Here is a 19,134-nt window from a genome sequence, read left to right on the forward strand (position 1 = left end):
TATGTATGTTGGTTAAGCAGAAGAGTAGATATCCAAAGGTCCAAGGTTCGATCCGTAGTGGAGGCAATTAAATAAATTGTATCATCCTCTAAGCTTATTTTGGATATTTTCATGAAAATGAATGTAATTGACCAATAATATGTAACTTCACTAAGATTGAAGAATGCACTGTTTGAATCAGTGTATTTTTTCAGTTACCCATGTGATTGTCGTAAAGTGATGATATGCCTTAAATCGCCTGAACTGGGGTCCATTCTTAGCCTTGCCAAGGCAATACAATTAAACAAAACGATATTTCCCAATAAAGCTATATGTTATTGACATCCATGTTACCCCTGTGCTCAGTGTTTAAGTGATGTCAGTCAGGCACTGGGCCACATCAATATTGCATTGTTTTGTAAACACTCGATAAGTCTGTAGCGGAATTGGATTAGGTCAATCATTGTAGACCAGGTAGCTCATGTTAGCGTGTCCGTCTAGTGGTCGGAAGTCCCGGTTCGAACTCCGACCTCGCTACTGCATTTTCTCCTTCTCCTGTTACAAGTGTAATGAAAATAGATAGCCCATACCGATCAGGCATCGTTGTGTATTGTTTACATGTGTTCATCCGGGTCAGCAGTTATTCTCGTGCATTCTCCCGCACGCTTGATTATGTAATTCTACCCTTACATGTAAAACACTTAATTGACTCAGATGGTAAAAATCGGAGGGTATGAAAGCCGGCTCTGACAGACGACAGTGACTCTGATTTCGGTATCCAAACTGTTCAGACAGAAGCGGATAGAACCCAAGAAAAGATAGATAATTGGAGGAAAGATAGATTAGACCACGGTCTTCTCCTTGATCCATTTAACACAGAGTGTTTTGCAGAGGCTAATAGCTAAAGGTTAGCGACTACAAAGTAGTTGGCGACTACAATTAAGCAGGTATAAGTAGTGTTGATGATCAACTGCAAACACCAGGGGTTAGATGGCCGATAATAATAAATAGTAACAGCCAGAGCGTCAGACCATGTTAGATTATTGCTAGTCACTAACTCCCGTATAGTCCGTTTCACGGTTATCAAAGAGTTTTCTCCCCTGTAACGTTTTTCGCCCTATGTGGGCAGGTGCGGAATGTCATGTCGCTTCCGGATAGTTCACCGGATAGTTGTCAAATGCAAAAATGTAAACAGCTATGGGGAAGATTTATTGTTGTGTAACAGGTTGCTCAAACTACAGCGGAAAATTAATTGACAGCAGGAAGGTATCACTGCATCGATATCCTGTGGACAGCAAGATTTCAAGAGCCTGGGAGCAACGGGTGAAGTGTTTTAGGAAGGACTTTACATTAAAAAACACCACTCGTTTGTGTAGTGAACATTTTGTTGGGAAAGGTGGTCCGTCTGCAGAATATCCGATCCCGAGTGTTTTCCCTCAAAAAACCTTCAAAACATCAAAGGTAAATATCTCGAATTAGTATAATGACATGTGGAATCCGCAATGGTTTTGTAAATTCATTGACAAAATGATCGTTTAAAGAGCATGTGTATGGTCCATTACGTTTATTTTTTTATATTGTTGTTGTTTTTCAAATAAATGTGCGTTACGGTCACAGCTTGTGATAATAAATAGGTAAATGCCAGGTGGTTTTTATATTAACTCACATCATACACGTAACTTTCTTTATGGATGCACATATTTAATACATGTACACGTGCTGTATCATCAAACAGCATTTGTTTTCGATAAAAATATAACGGCCATATATTTTGCATAATCCAATTGACATATTAATAAGATTTAAGAAACTATGTTTTTTCATTCGTGTGTGCATTTTAAAATCTAATTACCCTAGCAATTTTTTTTTTTTTAGAATTGTGTTTTGACATTTTCTTTTTTCTTTTTCAGATTTCTGATTCCCTGTGCACACCACACATACTTTTAAAAGGGGAAGATGATAATTCTTCTGAAGAGAATGAAGATGGTGTTCTGCAGAGCTCTCTCCATGCCAACATTTCTTTTCTGGAGACCTCAGTGTTTATGCATGACTATGCAGGAGTAATTTCAGAGAACCATGTGTGTTCCCAGACTAATAAGTCTGAGCAAACAGATGATGTTGTGATACTGTCAAGGGAGGAGTTTGAAGAACTCTGCTGTCTTCCACACCCTTCAGAAGAAGAGACAAAACAAAACACTGTTGATGTAGGAATTCAGTGCAAATTACCAGACATAACTATGAAGGACATCAAAAACAATGATGATGACGTGATGTTTTACACTGGACTCCCATCCTTTCCTGCTCTCATTATGATTTTGAGCCGTCTAAAAACCTGCGCAAACAACATGTCTTACTGGAGGGGCAACCATTCAGCTGGCGAGAAAAGATATCAGAGAAGTGGAAAACAGAAACCCGGACCAAAAAGGAAACTGAGAATTGAAGATGAATTTCTCCTAGTGATGATGAGATTACGTCTTGGTTTGTTGTTGGAGGACCTAGGCCAGACGATTTTGTATCAGTGTGACAACTTGCTGCAACATTTGGCGAACGTAGGGACAATTTTTGGCTCAGGATCTGGTTCCTTTGCTTATGTTTTGGCCAAATAAGGAAGCAGTCCAAAGTAACATGCCAGCCACATTTAGGAGACGATATCCAAATACACGTGTTATACTGGAATGTACCGAGATACGGACAGAGACACCAGAATCTACCAGAGCTAAGTCGCTGCTGTATTCAAACTATAAGTCTCATATGACCTGGAAGGTTTTGGTAGGCATCATACCAGCTGGAGTGCCTAGTTTGGTGACATCTTGTTATGCTGGCAGCATCTCAGACAAAAAGATTACAGAGAAGTCTGGAGTGGTAGATATGTGTGATGATGGTGATGCAATCATGGTGGACAAAGGATTTCTTATATCAGACATGACTACTCTTAAGAACATCCAACTGATCATACCACCATTCAAGAGGAAGCATAGAAAATTCTCCAGGAGGGTGGTGGAAACAACCCGGCGAATCGCAAATCTTCGTATTCATGTTGAGCGACAGATGCAACGTATCAAACTCTTTCGTATACTGAACGGTATAATGCCTATCAGCTCTGCAGATACAGCTTCAAATGTTTTTAAGATTTGTACAGCACTGACAATCCTGTATCCCCCTCTGATTCGCGGATAACTATAACTTTTACTCTTATTACAACAGGGTTATGAATTTGACAGACCGAGGCATTGACTGGAATTGGCTGGTTAATGACTCTTTTATTAATTAACTACTTGCATATTGGTAAAAATATGAAAAAACGCATATTTTTGCCAAATAACATTTAATGACAACAATACATGTAATAATCAGTTCAACAAATTTAATGACAACAATTAATTCAATAAAAACATTCTAACAAGAATCGTTATAATGAGTCAGTTCAATTGATTTAATTTATTCTTGAGAGCTGGATAGAGATCTAGACTGATGGGAATATTTCATTTGTTTCTGTGGCGGCATAAGAGTGATGGTAATGTTACCACCTGATATGTTTGCACCAGATAAGAGAGAAAAGGGCAGATAACCCTATTCAGAATTTGATACTGTACTACTGGATGCTATCGAAAAACTGAGCGAATACGAGAAAACTGGGCCAATATGATATTGGCTCAGTTTTGCCCATATCGGCCAAGTTTTCCAGTGATTGGGCCGTTTTTTCATATTTTAACCAATATGCAAGAAGTTAATTAATAATTGTTGATACAGATTAATTTTCTGGACAGTTGAGTTGTATAATTTCACCATATCAATGCATGATATAATATAGTCATCAAGTTCAAATTCAACTATGATATTTAAATAATTTTAAATCATAAGGGTGGATAATTTGTGTTTTGAGTACATGCTGAGTCATCAGAGGAACACATAACCATAAGATGCAAGTAATAGGTGTTAAATTAAGTTCAATCTTTGGATGATATATATTTATCAATAGTAATCCTTATAATTAGCACTTTTGAGAAATTGTGTCTTTTGTATATATATGTACTTCTGATGCAATATATACAGAATATGAAAGTTATGTTCAGAACTTATTTTACAGTACACTGGAGAGTCGGGTTCAAACAACTTGTGCTTCAAAGTTTATGACACCTTCATACATGTGTTAATCTTGATTGTGATCTGATCATCAGATACTGTACATTAATTTCTAATTTCATTATCATATGAGAGAAATAACTGTGAATAAATCATCTGAAATCTGCTTCAAAGTTGACAATGATGGCCTTGAATATATAGGTCAAGGCTGAACTATCTGAAAGTACTGTATATCAGATTAAAATCAATTAAGACAATCTTCTTGCTAATGAGTTGGTTAAGTTCAAGTTTTAATCTTAAACATTTCTATTTCAGGAATTCTAAGATTCATTGAAGTGTTAAATGTTATGTTATATTGCTGATGATTATAAGTTATAAAACCTGGAAAGGATTTCCATCCACTACTTGCTCGGGTGTGATGAGTCTGGATATTTGTGAAAGTGACACATGATATGATCACCCTTAATTAATCATGTAAACTTCAGCAAATGTATCCTTGCTGTCGGCCCTGAACAGTCTAATGTTCTTGCTTTAATTACATTGATGAAATAAATCATATTCAGTTTAAAGAAAACATTTAGCTTTTATTGTTTTCATTTCATGACTTTTGAAGTTCATATGTAAACACAATGTTGGTACAATCAATGCAAAGAGCCTCCCTATGATAAATTTAATGAAATTGAGCTCTTATGAAAAGGTAATCACATATTGATGTCAAATTGATTGTGATACATACATATATGTCACAAGTATTGCAATGTTGTACAAATCAGAAAAAGGCACCAAGTTCAGAAGAAACAGCTATGGTAATACTAATAGTACAAATTAATGCCACTATTGTCAGTACAAAAAAAACCTTGATACTAATAGATGATAGTTTTCACAGAATCTTGATTGTATCGTGTACAAAATCATTATATAGTTGACACTTACTAGTTATAACTACTTTACATCTGATCATCACTTCATGATTAAATTTCAACTGATTCTGATTCATCACTGAAATTGAAATTTTCCATCACTCAGCCTCAGGTAAACATAAACATTATATACAATGTAGTATTGCGGGATCTTGGATAAGGTTGATTGCACAATGTTATTATACGACAGCATAGGGAGAACACTGATCATATACAATGACGAATTGATGTTCATATTATAACACCATGACAAGTGAAAGATGTCCAAAATTAAATAATTGTAGAACAGTTTCAATTAATTACATTTTGCGTTGAAGCCTGCGACTAAAGAGTTCTGGCACTATATAGTCTCTGAAAAAGGTTGAAAGTTTTGGCAATAGCTCTTCTTTCCACAAAGGAAGATCAAAAGAAATCCTTTCAATGGATATTCCCTTCTGTGTCCAAATTACGAAGTCGCACCACTTTCTTTTGGTCACTGCCATCTGCCCTTGTACCTGATAAAAAAAATGGGTGGGACTTCTTCAATGTTAATTGGCCATTCATGTTGGGGACACAACATAAATCTTTATGTGTAGCAGCATGTTTTGGAGAAAAGTCTCGATATTTGAAAGAAGGACATTTGATTTCCAGAAGTCCTTCACTGTCTTCACAGTCACCACATGAAACAAAACCATCAGGACTAGCACCTATATATGGATGATCTACCATAACACACAGTCCACTCTCTTGCACAGTTATTAAGCTATGACCATTGCTTTTCATCTTCTGAATATATTCCAGATTGGCTGTTCTTTCATGATTAATCCCCCATTCCATTCCATCGTTGGTTTTATCAGAGTAATAACCCATTACAGATTTTACCAGACTGTTTGGATTTACATCTTGTTTCCTGCGACAAACTACCCCGAAACGCGATGCTGTGATCCGCCCTATTCTTGCTTTCAGCCAGACATCATTTGTACTCTGTCCTTTGGTCAATCCCTCAATAGTATCTGTACATGCACTATTGTCTATCAAATCCTGTACATAGTTATCAAACTCAATCTGACAAGCACTTGAAGACAAGCCCACACTATCATGAAAATTAAATTTTGGTTCTGGTAAACAACACTCTTGTAAGACATGTTCTGGAGCTTTCTGTTTTGGAAACAGCTTCATGTACCATGCATTTGGCAAGACTTCCTTCATCTCTGCTAGGAACGAATCCCTATCCAATGGTGGCTGAACTCCAGATGGTCGGAATGATGTATAGTCTGATTTATCATCATTACCTGTAAATAATGATATAAGATTGATAAGGATCAGAATTTGTTTGGTTTATTTTTGTTTAACTTTCTACAGAACCAGGGTCATTAAAGGACATGCAAGTTTTTTGTATAAGGGAAAGCCAGAGTGCCGAGAGAAAACCAATCGACCTATGAGCACTGCCCCACATGAGTTTCAAAGTTGCGACACAGAGGCAGAGGGCTAATGAAATAATGTAGGGACACCTTAACTACTTAGCCCTCATGACCCCTTAAAGAATGTAGAGCAAGTAATAGTCATGAACCTGCAGTTCATTCTTGTTGCAAGTATGTGTATAAATCAGGAAAATTGACAAAAGCAATTCGTTTAGTCTTGATGCCCTAAACAAGATTTTGTTCTAGTCATTAAGGTTAGAGGTCGTTATATTTTCCAACTACGGTAGACACCAGGTCACTTGCTATTTTCTAGTGCATATAGTACACTCAAGCTCTCTGTCATGCAAATAAAAATACAAATCCATTACTTTTAAAATTCCATTATGTTAAACATTGATCTATCAATTCCCAACACACTATTTAATACATATACATACCAGTATTTGTGCATTTTCGAAATTTCATCTGTTCTGCCTTTTTGGGGGACAATTTCCTCTTTTTTGGCTGGCTCCATTTACAGGGTTCAGCGGTTGGCGCTAATTCCCCAGACTGCTTCTTCTCTGTGATGTCGACTAAGCCATACAGAAGACCTGCCACATGGTTGCATGATTCTCCATTTCTGCAAATAATACAAGAAAAAAACTTTATTAACATTAACCCTTTTTATATTAATACTTGACATTCTTCATATATGGTACATATAAAATTTCCCAACTTATAATATACAATAGATTAATTCATATATGTTGAGATCAACTATAATCAGATATATCATATATATGTATATTTTTGCACACATTCAGTTTAACTGCATGTACATGTACACTCAGTATACTAATTATCATCAACACATTTTTACATAACATGCAAATGTATATTGCTAACCCAGTATATACAATGTACAGTGTGTCATGAAAATATAATAGACTATATTTTATTCATTCTAAATACACTCACCCTGCAGGACAGTTACAATCAGCTGCATGCACTTGTCCAGTCTGCTTCGATATACATATCCAAACACTGTAGTCAGTAGACTTGTTCACATCTGCCGTGGGCATGGATGGCACCACTTTACATGATACATAGCAGTGAGAACAGAGGTCTGTGATAGGGCTGTATCGTATGTGGTGAACATGACTATCTTCATAGAAGACCTTTCAAATCAAATCAAATCAAACTATAGTTATTGTCGCTACATGTATACAACAAATAACATAAATAAAGCATACAAATTATGTATTTGGTATTAGATTGATATAAGAACATATGACAGACTAAAAGATAAGTGTTCATAATATGTCAATCATTATACATGTATACATTGTAGTTGTATATTAGATAAAACATATCAATATTATTCAGAACCTGTTATATCATATATATATATTAATACTTTGTGCTTTTAATATAATTTATATATAATTAAATCGATTTTTACAAATAAGTTTTGTTCTGTTAATATTACTATTAACATTTGTTTAGTCTACTAGGAATATTTGTTTTATTGTTAATACATGGTAATAATGCCTACATTGTTCTATTTTTTTTATGTTTTATTATGGTTTATGTCTGAATGCTGAATTGTTTGGGGGAAAAATCAAAAATTCAAAAAAAATTCAAAATGCTTTAAAATGTTTAAAACCAGTTTTACTACATGATTTTGATCATTTACTACAGTAAACTGTTATGATTTTCTTCAAAATGAGGGTTCATTACCACAAGGAGCAATTTCATTCATATACAATGTCATGTACTTGGCCATGGCCATGAAGAGGATTGGTGTACATTATGTACCAGCTGGTTTTTTCGGGTTTTTTCCCGGAACATCTCTTCTATTACATATATATTATAAACATTATATTTCCAATGGATAATTATTGATTTAGAGATCGATCTGGAAAGTGAAGTGAATTCGGCTCAGGTGTGCATGGAGTTGGAAAATCTTCAGGACTCTAGAAGAATTTGTGTTGAAGTCAATTTTGCCATCTATTACAATTTACCGGTACAACAAACTTGGACAAAATTTTTATAAACTATCATGAAGGCTTCGATGATAGCAAATGAAAGAACAATAAATATGCAATTAACTTCGGATTTCAAAACTTACCAAAATCCTTACAATACATTCATAGACAATAAGTTATCTCCCTTGTATAATGACTCGCACCAAAATAAAGCATCAATAAAATTGTTTTAACATTTTCCGAAGCCTAAATGTCATAGTCTGTAATTCATAGCACATCTTAATACTTCCTTATGCATTCAAGTAGTATTCCATTAGGAGTACTTAGTAATATTGGGATAGTTTAAGTTCAGGAAGATGCATGATTATGTCCCTTTAAGTAATATTGATCCGTGGTTTGGTAATGTTTCAGAAGGCTGATATGGATAAAACTGCATTAGAGACATCTTGTAGTACAAACCTGCAATAAAGGCCATTGTCACACATGATGCAGACCTTCAAAAAGGTTTTACATTCATAAGGACATACTAATAGTACTGATTGTACTTTGCTGTACTGTGTACAGCTGAAGTTTAAACCGGAAACTGTTTAAACTCACTTACCTGAAAAACTATGCGAGATTCATTTCAATATGCCATACATTCGAACTTGTGAAAAAATGTCAACAGTAACAAACTATGTACAGTTTTGATGGAGTTTAAAAGTCTATTCCTCCAGTGCTGACTTTTGGCGTTTGTATGCCAGCCCATATTCAGTTTTTGTGTGAAAAATTTCAAAGCATGGCTCAATGCACGGTGCCACTTGGCATTGTTTACATTGGAATGAAGTTTCTCGCCCAGTTCGTTTTGGCACTGGTTCATCAGGATGAGAACTTCCTACCTGGTCTCTTTTACCCGAGTCTACCATGACACCTAAATAGATCTTATATACTGGAACTAAGTGACATGCCACAAGATGTGGTAAGTGTTACAAAACATACCGGTAGCTTGGAAGAATTAATTTAGTCAATAACAGTATACTAAAGTATCAAATCAACATGTTGTACCGCAACAGGAATGGAATTGGAAACGCAAGAATAAGGATATAAAATTAATATAATAAATGTAGCATTAAACAGTTACTTTAGTCAATTGAATGATATTCAGTACATCTTATTTATAAATACTATTTTTCGTATAATAAATTAATGTTTGAAGAATATACGAATGTGATGTTAACTCATCCGAGTAAGTTATAGTGTTCAATGAATGTATCGTACCTTTGTGTATTGTTGTAAGAAGATGTACATCCTTTTTGTCTGCATACTTGACTGCAACAAGCATGCCATTGTTTATTGTGAATATCTCGCCTCTAATCAGGTTCCGATTCTTTAGAGCCTGAGGTACACCACGTCTGTTTTTTCGCAAAGTACCACATGCCAAGGTTCCGTTGAGATACAAGGAATAGAAGAAGTGTGGACTACTGAAGTAGTTATCTATGTATAAATCGTAGCCTTTGTTTAGAAAAGGATTAGCAAGACGCATGCTAAGGTCATATGTTACTCCAAGCTAACTTGGTGCAATATTCTGTCCTCTATGACCAGTGTATAATTCCATACGGCTACAATAGCCATTGTCAGAGTCACACAACATGTAAACTTTCAGTCCATATTTAATGGGCTTGTCAGAACTGTAAACTAGAAAATGCAGTCTCCAGAGTGTCATCCCTTCATCAATGGCAATGTTCTTGATTGGATTGTAACACCAAGTGTTTTGCAAAGGGGAGTAGCCTGGTTGCCCTCTAGGAACTGACGCAGTATTATCTGCCAGGTGAAGTACAATTAGCAGTGATTAGAATATCTCTCTCTTGACATTACTGACCTGAAAAACGGTGTGTTTATCACAACATCATTGGACCAATAGTCATGTATATCCATCTGCTGAACTAGGCCCATTGCAATCGTCATTCCAATGAAAGCTTTTATTTCTCCAATTGTTGTGTCTGTCCATTTCCGATACCGAGAGTGGCTTGGAAGATATGTGTGTGTTTGAATGTACGTGGCAGCTATAGGTTACAACCATTTAAATACACTCAAAGTAATCCAAATATGATAAGCTACCTTCTTCAGGTACTGACAAGATTTCCGTGTTGATACCGGCATTACCGGTAGAGGTGAAAGTAGACGGTTCCTTGCTGCCTTCAACCCAATTATTATCGTTAAATCCTGTTTCGTCCTCGGACATATCATCAATATCGTTTATATCAAAACCTTTGAATTCCTCACTATCTTCGTCTAAAATATTTCTTGGTAAATCTGGCGTACTGCTGCCCCGCCATATTTGTTTACATTACCGACGAAGGCAGACACATTTGTATCTGTATCATTCTGTTATATTAATCCAGCTACGTTATTCCCAAGCATAATTAATCAATAATAAATAAATAAAGATATCGTATGTTGATGTTTTGATCATTTATTAACAAGAACCGTAAGTTTTTTTTCCAAAATAGGACTAATCTAACCCGCAAGTAATCTATCGTACACATAAAGTGGTGACGTAACCGTCGATCTCGCGCCTAAAACTTGATCCTCGTTTTCTTGAATATCCCACTAAATTAGGATTATATAATAATTCACACGCACCGAAACGATTAATAATTACCTTTAAATTTGAATCGCTTTAGTCTGACATCGGTTAATTAATGGAAATATTCAACCAGTAACACAGAACTGCTCCGTGCACCTGTCATTGGTTTTCTGCGCACACTGCACTGAAAACGTTACACATGTTTCCGGTGACGTAACGATCTATAAAACATCGCGATTTCCCGGAAATCTTCCAATTTACAGTGATTTTCCGGTCCCTTTAGATTATTAAAGGCGCTACAACTTATTTTTTCAGTGTGAATTGAAAGAAAATATACGATTATCTAGGTACCACACCCTTTTAAAATATAGATCTCAATATATCATGAAATTTGATTTATTAACCAGGGAATATACCCTCTTCATAGCCAGAACGCCAAAAGGCGTCGTTAGCAGGACACCAGTAAACATCCAAAAGGGGATCGTATCTTATATAACTGTTAAAAGAACTCCATGTATGACCTGGATTGAATGAGGCAGGTATAACAAAAAAACAAAAAGTTGGTTTGCCAAATGGAAATGTAAGTCTGATGTTAAACTGTAAATCAAAACTAGACATTGGATCCGGAATATGCTATAAAGGTGATACAAAATCAACAGCTTTCTTTTGTATTTATGTTAAGACAAATATAAACTGTTGGAAGTAAAGGATTTGAAATATTAAAAACAGTAGTTCTTCGAGTACAAGATAGTTCCAGTATACATTCAGACTCTACATTTTGAGAGACCACAAACAATTTGCCAAATAAAAGTTTGTGAGCAAACAAGTTTTTGCCGATGCTTCACAATTTTCATTATAAATATGAGTGACGTAATGTTTGGGTGTATATACATAAACTTGGCAAGCACCGCCAATTTCCATATAAGGAAACTTTACATCCGGGTCATATACGAGAGGTCAAATGTCATTGGTCAATAGGATAAATTTTGGCCCCTGCTCAGCCTCCGGGTACCCCATAGCTTACCCCTTCTTGAAAAACGACGCCATATTAGATTAGGAAAAAACAGACATTAGGAAAAACAAAAAAAATATACAAATCTTTTGACAATATCTTTTGAAAATGATTCATCACAAGTGAAAGTAAAAGTTAATAGAACTTAAGCACGTGCATCATCATCAAGAAAGTACAAAATCCCATACCCTTCCCACCCCTTTAAGTGAATAACATTTGACCTACAATTCTTTGTTGTTGTATTTTGTTGTAATTAGTAATAACATATTTCTATATTGATACCATTGTGAACTTAATGTACATTTAGTTTATGGATCAGTCCACAGTTTTCCAGAGTTTTTTAATGTATACATTATGCATTATTAAATCTTTATCTCTGGTTTTTAGCCCAGGACTGAGTCTTTATTTTATGCTGAATATGTGCCGCTCACTTTTGCGGTTTACATATATTTACATTCCTTTATCTAATCTTACCTATAATTTATTATCTAGTTAATTTCAAATATATTACTTCACAGTTTACTAGTAATGGGCAATGTATAGATACAGGTGGATGTTCTGGAGAATGGAAGAGGGGGGACCTTATCTACCAAATGCTGGCTACAAATATTCTATTAAGAAAAGAATGGCCAATAAAGTATACTGGGGATGTGTTAGAAGATATTAATTGCACTGCATCATTAACCACTGTTGATAATATTCCTGTTGGAAATCATTGACAGAATCACACCATCAACCCGCCACTCTTGGTCTTGCTGCTGATGAATTTGTAGTATACCCGAAGAAAAGATGTAGAGAGGAACTTTCACCGGTACTATCACTATATGACGAGGGATATAGGGAGTTCGATGCAGATGTCAAGACTTTGTTAGAGAAAATTCCTATGAAAACCAAGGAGGGAAATGTCCATGTACCAGCTCATTGATACTAAACTGTGCATCTCGAAGGACAAATTCGGGAATGGCGAACTTGACGTTTACACTTATGCTGACGCGGCTTCTCATTTGATTCATCTGAATGAGTAAAAACCAACTACATATTCGCTTGAAAATTTTGAACTGTAATATAAGCTTTGATATGAACATTTTGTTATCATATTTATAAATGCTATATTATAATGAATTATCTTAGCAATGTAAATTACACTTGTCAAGATAGTGTTTTAGCTAGTTACCAAGTGTAAGTGTTAAATACTTGTGCTCATTCTTAAATATTTATATGTATTTTTATACTAATTCTGTGATAATTCCACTGTTTCGTTTTTCAAGATTTTATAATAATGTTTTTCTTATTGAGTATATTAAACACTGGGTTGTGTAAATCATGTTTGCCTGAAAAAGGGGCCGCGGTGGCCGAGTGGTTAAGGTGTCCCGACACTTTATCACTAGCCCTTCACCTCTGGGTTGCGAGTTCAAAACCTACGTGGGGTAGTTGCCAGGTACTGACCGTAGACCGAGTAACCAACAGATTGAAAATAACTTGTGATATAAACTACATATTTTCACATGCATTTAGTTTATAAATGATATTATTGATGAACAAATATTAAAGATACAATATAAATGTGGTACTTTAGATTGATATTCTGATATGTTTTAAATAATATGTATGCAAGTCATCATTTCATTTCATTTCAAAACATTTTATTGACACAAGGACAATATGATTGGACAGCAGGCAAAGCCTATAGAAGTCCTCTCCCAAAACAGTAACATACACAATGGTACAAACATGGACATAATATAACACATTACATATTACAATCTCAATGCTTAACAAAGAGGCAGCTCCATTAGATTAGTATTAATTTTGTTTTATGAAGATAATACTCTAACCTTTTAAAATAGGTAAAACGTTATTTAAAGCAAAAAGACAGAATAGGCATTTATATCCTAATTGAATAAGATTTAACATACAAATTGTATGGAATAAACATCTGATGATATTGAATTTCCTTATCCCAACAGATACAGGCCACATAGTTCATTTCATCATCACACTGGCCATCCAATGATGAAATTTAGAAATTCCATATCACCAGATAGTTTATATTGTTTGGGTTAAAGGTTAAATATAAAGTTTGAAATGATTATTTGACTGAGAATAGTATTTAACAGGAGCTGCCTCACAATATTTACATATAGGTAGAAATATATATACTTTGACCACAAAGCCACACTCTCCATAGTAAACAACCATATGACTTATATATAGAAAAAAGTAGGCAGAAGCAGGAAGTAGCATTAAATTATATGTTACAAGTTTCATGGTATCAATATATATATACCATCTTTGTAAAAAAAAATCATTCATTACTACTAGTATATCACAATATACAAAATGTAGATCATTTTTATTTATATCTGACTACACATGCATATTTAGTTAAAGGAAATAATAATGAATAGTAAATAATAATAAATATAAATATGTCTTTTATATCATAACATGCTTACATACATGTACATTTTGTATATGTACTATACCAATATGGTTATAAGTTATCAAGTATGAAATTTAAATCTTTATGAATCAGAAATGTATTTAGATACTGCAGAGAGAATAGCTAAATTTTCAGTTTCATTACAATTTCCACAGCCGTTGAGAAAAACATCTAGTAGTAAGTGGTCATGATGAATGACTTGTGTAGTATTTTGACAGAGAATGATACGTATATCATTATATTTAGTGCATTCAAAGAAGAAGTGGTATGCAGTTTCAATACTAGCATTACAAGAACACATAAATAAATCGGATAGATGATCTTGGAAGAGGTCGAAGTTAAGATTGCTAGCATTATTTCTTAGTTGACAGAGAAGAATGTTCATCTCTCGATTTCCTAATAGTTTGAAAACATCAGTAGTATTTGAATTTGGGATATGGTGCTGAGAGATTATTTTTTTAAACTGATATATGAAGTGAACATTTTCTAGACTAGAAGCAATGTTATTGAATTCATTAAACAAGGAAGGAAAGAAACTATTAAAATGATTAATTGTTCTGCATATAGGTGGATCAAATAGTCGAACTGATCTAAGTGGATATCCAGATAGGGTTGGATCATGGAGATAGGGTTCAACAATATAATTCAAATAATCTGGTGGTTCATTATGGATAATTTTGTACATCAACAGTAGTTTGTGTTGTTTTCTTCTACTTTCTAATGTTACCCATCCTAATTCTTTGTGCACAATATGATGTGAGGTACCTCTACGCAATCCTGTTATTATCCTAGCAGCATCAAGTTGGACAGATTCTAAGAGATCTTTTAAGTTTTGTGGGCAATTGTCCCATACCACATCAGCATATTCCACTATTGGTCTTATATAAGAAATGTAAATAGTATTCAATGATTTTCTATCCAGCTGATGTTTCATGATCCTTAAAATATTTAACCTTTTACTTGCTTTTTGAAAAATGTCATTAATGTGATCATTCCATCTAGCATCTTCACTGAATGTAAGGCCTAAATGTGTATGAGTACGGGTCACAATTACTGGCTCATTATACAAATATATGTCTGGATGAGTAGAATTTAGTTTTTTAGAAAATAATAACAGATTCAGTTTTATTTGGGTTGAACTTGATATTTCATTTGGTGGCCCAGTTCTTAATATAGTAGTTAAATCATCTGTTAATTGCCCAGCTAATTGATTAGGATCATCATCTGTTATAGCGTACAGTGATGTGTCATCAGCAAACAGCTTAATAACATTGGTAGCACAGTCAACTAAATCATTTATATAAAGTAAAAACAACATTGGACCGAGGACCGAGCCCTGGGGTACCCCCGCATTTACAGACCTGAATGTAGAGAAAAATCCCTCAGTTTGTACCCTTTGCTTTCGATCATATAAAAAATCTTTAAACCAAAATAGCAGTTTCCCCTTAATACCATAAAGTTGTTATTTATGTAAACGTCCGTCATGCCAAACACGATCAAACGCCTTGCTTATGTCAAAGAAAACAAATCTAAGTTCTTTATATTGATCAAGGCTTTGTACAATAGTATGATAAAAAGATAACAGTTGGTTAACAGTTGAATCATTTGGCATAAACCCAGATTGATGTTTAGTGATAATATTGTGTTCTATCAAATAATTATACAAGTATTTAAAGGTTTTTTTTCCAGTTATATTACTTCAACAAGATGTAATAGAAATAGGCCTATAATTAGACACATCATTAACCGACCCATTTCCTTTATAAATAGCATTTATGTTTGCAGTTTTCCAGCGAAGGGTGATAACTCCTGTTTGAATAGTTTTATTGAAGAGTAAAGTAAGAGGAAGGGTGAAAGAAGGTTCAAGTTTCTTGATGATTTTAGGAATCATACCATCAGGACCAGGTGGCTTATCGCTATTAAGAAGAAGAAGTTCATCACTAGTGTCTTGTTGGGTAATTGTTATATTTTCTAAAGAATGTGGAAGGTTTGTTTTAATGTCAGGAACAGGCTCAAGATTTTCGGAAGAAGTAGATATGGATGTGAAGTATTTGTATTTATTCAGACATTCCGTTTTATCAAAGGGATGTTGAATAAAAGAATCTTCAATTTTAAGAGGTGGGATAGGGCTTGACTTATTGTTTATATTAAGTACATTCTTAGCTATTTTCCACCAGATGCTAGGAGTTGTGTTTTTGTTTGCTATAGATTTTTGTAAATTACCAATACATTTTTTCTTTGATTCTCGTATAAGAGTAATGGTGTCTTTCCTGACTTTCCTATAGTTTTCCCAATGGGCTGGCAGATTACTTATTTTTGCTTTCTTATGTACCCTATTCCTTTGTCTTATTTTTAATCTAACTTCATTTGTAACCCATTTTTTATCACTAGGTCTGATATTTGTTCATTGATAGCATCACACAAAACATCATAAATTCATTACTATTATGTGATTCTGATAATAATTCCCAATCTATTAAACTCAGATTCCTATTCAGTTTTTCAAAGTCAGCTTCATGATAGATCAATATTTGTTTCTGATAAGATTTTAGTTTAAACACATTATATGAGACATTGAATTTAATAACACAATGGTCACTACAAATAGGAGGAGTTACAACTACATTTTTTACCAAATTATGATTATTAGAAAAGACAACATCTATAGAGGTTGATGTAGTTGCAGTTATCCTAGTAGGATCATTTACAAAGCTATTGAAGTTAAATTTTGTTATTAATCTGCCGAGATGACTATGAGGTTGTAAGTTTAACATATTGACATTCAGGTCACCTGTCAATACTATATTTAAATTTGTGTCTACTGCTCTTTCCAGAATAGAATCCAGGGTATCCCAATAGCTGACAGCATTTCAGGCCTATAAATACAACCTAATAGAATTTTATGAGACTCAACATGGACTTCTATCCAAATCATTTCAATATCTTTATGTTCAAGGTCAACTCGCCTTTTTGTAACAATAGTGTTTTTGTGGTAAATTAACGCATACACAAACGGACTGAGACCACAATTAAGTACTTCCGGGTTCAGGCCCCACGAATGAAGTCCCCTCAAAAATGTATGTATTTCAGGAAAACAAATCAAATGCCTCTTTGAACTTGATTTTTGTAGATGAATTTAATATGGATTTATAGTAGAGATGTCAATCCAGGTTTTGTGATGTAAAACAATAATATTGATCATTTATTATGTGTGATGAGTCCTGATTTGACCTATACCCCTGACCCGGATGTATATAATCCACGTTGGTGACACATTTTGACAGCTATCATAAGAAAATGCCCAACATGCTGGGTTGAAACTTTTATATTTTGCTTCTCTGATGTTGGTCTTGGTCAGGTGAGATTGGAAAGTTGCATATGAGATTTTGGGAATTTATTATGAATTTTAATGTTACAATGAAACATATAGCGAAGCTAATTGTGGTCTTAGTCCTAATATATGCTTGGAAATAATATCATAGTCATGATCAGTTGCATGTATAAGTAGGGTATGTGAAAAAGTACAAGACGCAAACACTTGGTTGATCTAGATTCAGTGGGTTTTTCCGCTGGTTCGCTTACTTTTGTGAAATTGGACCGATAATTTTGATACAGTATAATGTCGGGAAGAAGGCTGATAGAATAGGATTTTTGTTTTTACTAACCGTTTAGCGCTCACGGTATTATAATCAACATAAACAAATAAAAATCGAATACTATGTTGAAATGAAAACATTTACGAAAAAGGGGACTCTTGCAAAGGGGACGTTTTCGTTAGGGAGGGCGCGCATGCACCCAAAGGTCGTGGCTTAACACGTGTGGACTGGTTGTGTGTATATAATTTGTCGATGTATACAAAGCAAAGGACACTTGAGTTATGTGGTCATATTTACTCCATGTTTCATAAACATACAGGTATGTAGTAATTACTTGTAGTTCAATATTAGTAGTATATATAGTATATACTTTTAGTAGGAAACTTACTTGAATAAGGTGTATATAATTACGAGTTTTCTCATTATACCAGTCTTGACGGTTTTTAAGTTGATTCCGATCGATACTATCCATAATACCCGTACGCGTACACAGTGTATGTGGTGTGCGTGTGAGGGATGGTGTGTGTGTACATGTATGTGAGCGTTTGTTTGACCCCTTGATTATAGGTCTACTAGTAATCCACTGGCAGAGAAGTAATTTTCGAGGATATGACAACAAATAATATATACAATGTATTAGGAAGTATCTTGATCTGTTGAGAGGCAATTCGCAGGCCAATTATCAAGAGGAGTAATAGATTCCTTTTATATAATAATTATGATAAGACAACCAATGTCATAAGTACACATAATGACATACATTAAATGATTGTTACATGCTTGTTTAGACACTTGTAAACACAACCGAGATTTCATTTAAGTTGACCCATTTCAACCGGAAGCTCCCCTTTCACCCAGAAGTTGAATACTTAGACACGTTATCGCATATTGATAACTTTGTTTCCCATGATAAAGGCTAACATTGTACATTGCTTAAACTACTTTGATAGATGTATTGATTAACCTATATACAATGTTAACAGTAATATAATATTCACTTGCATTCCTGACCAGTTGTTTTACATATTGAGGAAGGAATAAAAGAAACACGTTGGACATGTCTTCATTACTAGTTTGTAAACATGTACATGTAGTGCATGTCCCAGTGTGTTTCACTACCGGGATATACTTTTATTGAGACATTGCTATTTTACCTCAGATGTTTAAC

At 34.4% G+C, this 19,134-nt stretch overlaps 2 protein-coding genes across 2 annotated transcripts; one reads left to right on the forward strand and one right to left on the reverse strand.

The window, feature by feature from the left end:
* Nucleotides 1-2,604: 2,604 nt before the first annotated feature.
* LOC117324552 lies at nucleotides 2,605-3,156 on the forward strand. The gene has a single exon (XM_033880470.1). It carries the CDS (start codon nucleotides 2,605-2,607, stop codon nucleotides 3,154-3,156), a length of 552 nt encoding a protein of 183 aa, XP_033736361.1.
* A 3,623-nt stretch (nucleotides 3,157-6,779) lies between these two features.
* LOC117322835 lies at nucleotides 6,780-7,622 on the reverse strand. Its single transcript, XM_033877777.1, has 2 exons — nucleotides 7,340-7,622; nucleotides 6,780-7,001 (listed from the first exon to the last, which is right to left on the reverse strand). Exons 1-2 carry the CDS (start codon nucleotides 7,441-7,443, stop codon nucleotides 6,803-6,805), a joined length of 303 nt encoding a protein of 100 aa, XP_033733668.1. The 5' UTR covers nucleotides 7,444-7,622; the 3' UTR covers nucleotides 6,780-6,802.
* Nucleotides 7,623-19,134: the final 11,512 nt, after the last annotated feature.

This window comes from Pecten maximus, chromosome 3, assembly GCF_902652985.1.
Source record: "Pecten maximus chromosome 3, xPecMax1.1, whole genome shotgun sequence".
NCBI lineage: Eukaryota > Metazoa > Mollusca > Bivalvia > Pectinida > Pectinidae > Pecten > Pecten maximus.